Source organism: Lepus europaeus, chromosome 8 (genome assembly GCF_033115175.1).
Source record: "Lepus europaeus isolate LE1 chromosome 8, mLepTim1.pri, whole genome shotgun sequence".
Lineage (NCBI taxonomy): Eukaryota > Metazoa > Chordata > Mammalia > Lagomorpha > Leporidae > Lepus > Lepus europaeus.
Genome location: NC_084834.1, coordinates 128002357 through 128005926, shown reverse-complemented (window position 1 = coordinate 128005926; position 3570 = coordinate 128002357). Strand labels below are relative to the sequence as shown.

At 43.4% G+C, this 3570-nt stretch overlaps 1 protein-coding gene across 1 annotated transcript; it reads left to right on the top strand.

Moving 5' to 3' along the window:
- Window positions 1-1851: 1851 nt before the first annotated feature.
- LOC133765797 (ubiquitin-protein ligase E3A-like) lies at window positions 1852-3003 on the top strand. The gene is made up of 2 exons (XM_062199330.1): window positions 1852-1953; window positions 2146-3003. Exons 1-2 carry the CDS (start codon window positions 1852-1854, stop codon window positions 2995-2997), a joined length of 954 nt encoding a protein of 317 aa, XP_062055314.1. The 3' UTR covers window positions 2998-3003.
- Window positions 3004-3570: the final 567 nt, after the last annotated feature.

The window sequence follows — 3570 nt, the reverse complement described above, 5'->3', positions numbered from 1 at the left end:
TATGTGAGTGCTAACACTGAGTTAGATGGGAACCACCAAGCAAGTTTCTGCAGAGTACATAAACCTCTGGTTTTTTTTTTTTTTTTGGGGGGGGGTGGATTTTACCATGAAATTAAAAGATCACTCACTTATTTCCAAGTGTACATCTCTATTTTTCCATTCCATAATCCCTATGCATTTCAGTAGGTTTAGCTGCCCAAACACTTTGTTAGTCACCTGCTGATGGGTGAACTCAGCTTGTGTTTGGAGCTGGTACTGAAGGACCTGTTCTCTGGCTGCTTCGCTAAGGATGAGAGCGGTCACCTGCTGGTCAAAGTTAGGGACTAGGAGATGGACGAACAGAAGGCTGTAGTGGGCGCACTTAATAACTAGGTGTTGACAACTGGCCCACTGCCTTTAAGAGACTAACAGATGGTTGTTATGTCTGTTCGTATGTCTGCTCAAAATATTCCTTCGTGAGCTTAAAAACATGAGAACTGGGAGAACAAGACTTTCCTTCCTAAAACAGGCCACTGGCTTACAGTGATTGTTGCATTATAGGTGATTCCCCCACATTAAGAAAGAAACAGGCGAGGACTTGCAAGTGTCTTGAGAACTGGGTTTGACACAAAATTCATGAAGCAAAGGGGTGAGAGGCAGACCAGGCACAGACCTCCGTTTGAGGACAGCTGTGTGCTGAGGGTAGGATGCTACAAGACAGCTGTCGCGGCTCAGCTGTCTGCAGCAAAGCACGGTAAGTTCCACGCTTTAAGGGAGAGGCTGGGTGTCACAGCCTGGCAAGGCTGCCGAGAAGTTCCCTGTGCTGTGTTTGTGATGCCAGAAATCCTCTCCAGCCACAAAATCCCCTCGAGGTCGCCATGTAAAAACGGCCAACGGACTGGTCCTGCCTTCTCACGACCTGTCCTCTTTGCAGGCTGAAGTTTACCTTTCCAAGTAGATTATGAAGAAGTGCTAACGAAACTGTGATAGTTCGGATACTAAAGGTTAGTAGTTTCTGTCCTAAATTATGATGGAATACTCTCAATGTGTATTTTGTGTCATTACAATTCCATATACAAGTTTATATTGCCCTACAACCATATTTGTAATACATCACCTGAGATGGCTTTTCAAAACAACACCTGCAAAATCATTTGTTATCCTTTTAATAAGGTCAAACTATAAAATTCTAATGAATTTTAGGAACAAGTTTCTCCTTTCATCTTCGTTTTGACATAAGCAGTATAATTGCTAGTGTGGGGATTCTATTTAAAATGCACTGATATTAGAGGGGAAAATGTAGGAAGAGAAAGTACTTTTTAGCAAGTAGGCTTTTGCTTAAGGCCATTTTCTATGTTAAAAATGAGACTAGCAATGGTAAGTTACCAAGGTTGAGCCACCCGGAATTTTAAATTGCAGTAATTTGATCCATATTTATATACGACTTGCTAAGGACAGGAAACGCTGGATAACTGTCAATTACTGCACTTCCTTTACTTCACCTAATGAAACAAAGCTTAAAGGTTTACAATAAAACTTCAGTGTAGTCTCCGAGAGTGCAGGGGCATCTAAGAACCTCCGGAGAAACGGTTCTGAAGATCTCATCCATTTACAGCGTGATTGCAATCAGAATACACAGCCATGTCCAAAAACAGCACGGTACCTATGCAGGTGGGAGGGTCCGGTTGCCAGAAGAACCTGTTGTTCTGCTGCACGCAGGTGACTTTGGCTTGTCCTTGGAGCTGGTACCCCGGATCGCACTGGAAGGTGAGGGTGTCGCCCGGCTCCCGGCTGTCTCCGTAGCGGGTGCCGTTCTGGGGCATTCCTGGGTCGTTGCAGGTGGATGCGACTGTTGCTGCAGGAACAGACAACATGAGGTCAAGTGTCTGGAAGCGGTTCCTACGTTCACCCGGCTGCGGAGGCTCCTGCGGCCAAGGCACTCTGTATTGGCAGAAGGAGTCATTGTGTCTACCCGTGAGCCTGTGAAACCAGTGAGCTCTCCCAGGGATACATTCAATGACACGCATCTCCACTGTGCTCACATTGACAAACGACAAATCTCACTGAAACAGCAACCAGTTAGGGAAGGCACCAAGCTTGCTGTGTTATGCAAATACTAGGCACACACACACACACACACCCCTTCCCCTCTGATTTTTTCTTTAGCAATATTTTATTGAAAACACATACTGGGATATTGGTATGTTCACATATGATGAATCCACAAAATTGTTTTGGTTTAACCCAACTTCTTTTGAAACTGAGGGTCAGTTTACTTTGGCTGGCATAGTACTGGGTCTGGCTATTTACAACAACTGTATACTAGATGTACATTTTCCCATGGTTGTCTACAGGAAGCTAATGGGAGATTCTCACCCAGTTCTATATCAGAGCTTAAAGGATTTATTGGAATATGAAGGGAGTGTGGAAGATGATATGATGATCACTTTCCAGATATCACAGACAGATCTTTTTGGTAACCCAATGATGTATGATTCAAAGGAAAATGGTGACAAAATTCCAATTACAAATGAAAACAGGAAGGAATTTGTTAATCTCTATTCTGACTACATTGTGAATAAATCAGTAGAAAAACAGTTCAAGTCTTTTCGCAGAGGTTTTCATATGGTGACCAATGAATCTCCCTTAAAGTACTTATTCAGACCAGAAGAAATTGAATTGCTTATATGTGGAAGCCGGAATCTAGATTTCCAGGCACTAGAAGAAACTACAGAATATGACGGTGGCTATAGCAGAGACTCTGTTCTGATCAGGGAGTTCTGGGAAATTGTTCATTCATTTACAGATGCAGTTGACAACTGGTACAGACAGAGACCTGTGGGAGGACTAGGAAAATTAAAGATGATTACAGCCAAAAATGGCCCAGACACAGACAGGTTACCTACATCTCATACTTGCTTTAATGTCCTTTTACTTCCAGAATATTCAAGCAAAGAAAAACTTAAAGAGAGATTGTTGAAGGCCATCACATATGCCAAAGGATCTGGCATGCTGTAAATCAAAATAAAAACACAAACAAAAAAAAGGAAGGAAAAATTAAATTTTAATAAATATAATAAGAGGGATAAAAAAAAAAAGAAAAGAAAACACATACTGGAAGTTAAATAATTGGAGCACACTGATCTCAAGGAACCTTGGAAAAATGTCCTTAATATCTATGCCTGTGCGGGTGACAGGCTGCAATTCCACAGGCAGGGGCAGGGGTCAGAGGACACAACTCGTCAGTTCTAACCAGGTAGGTCCTACAGTTCTAACCAGCCTCAGTCCCACAAAAACTGTGGTCTTGGTGAAATTATCAATTACCCCTTTCATTTTCCAAAAATTTCCAATTTGGACACTAAGTTATATGGCCACCCTAATCTTAAGAAAAGCTATAACGATGCTCCTGCTAAAAGCAAAGTATCAGGAATTCCAAACCAGCTGAGCACAAACTGGCATCTGCCAAGCAGGAGAGCAAGAGCTTCTGGGAGCACAGGGCCGCGTGCTGCCAGGCCCTGCCACCCACACAGAGCAGGCTGCACCCGGTGCCCCCAACAGCACGCTGCTCTGGCACCCCCAGCCTCCTCTGGG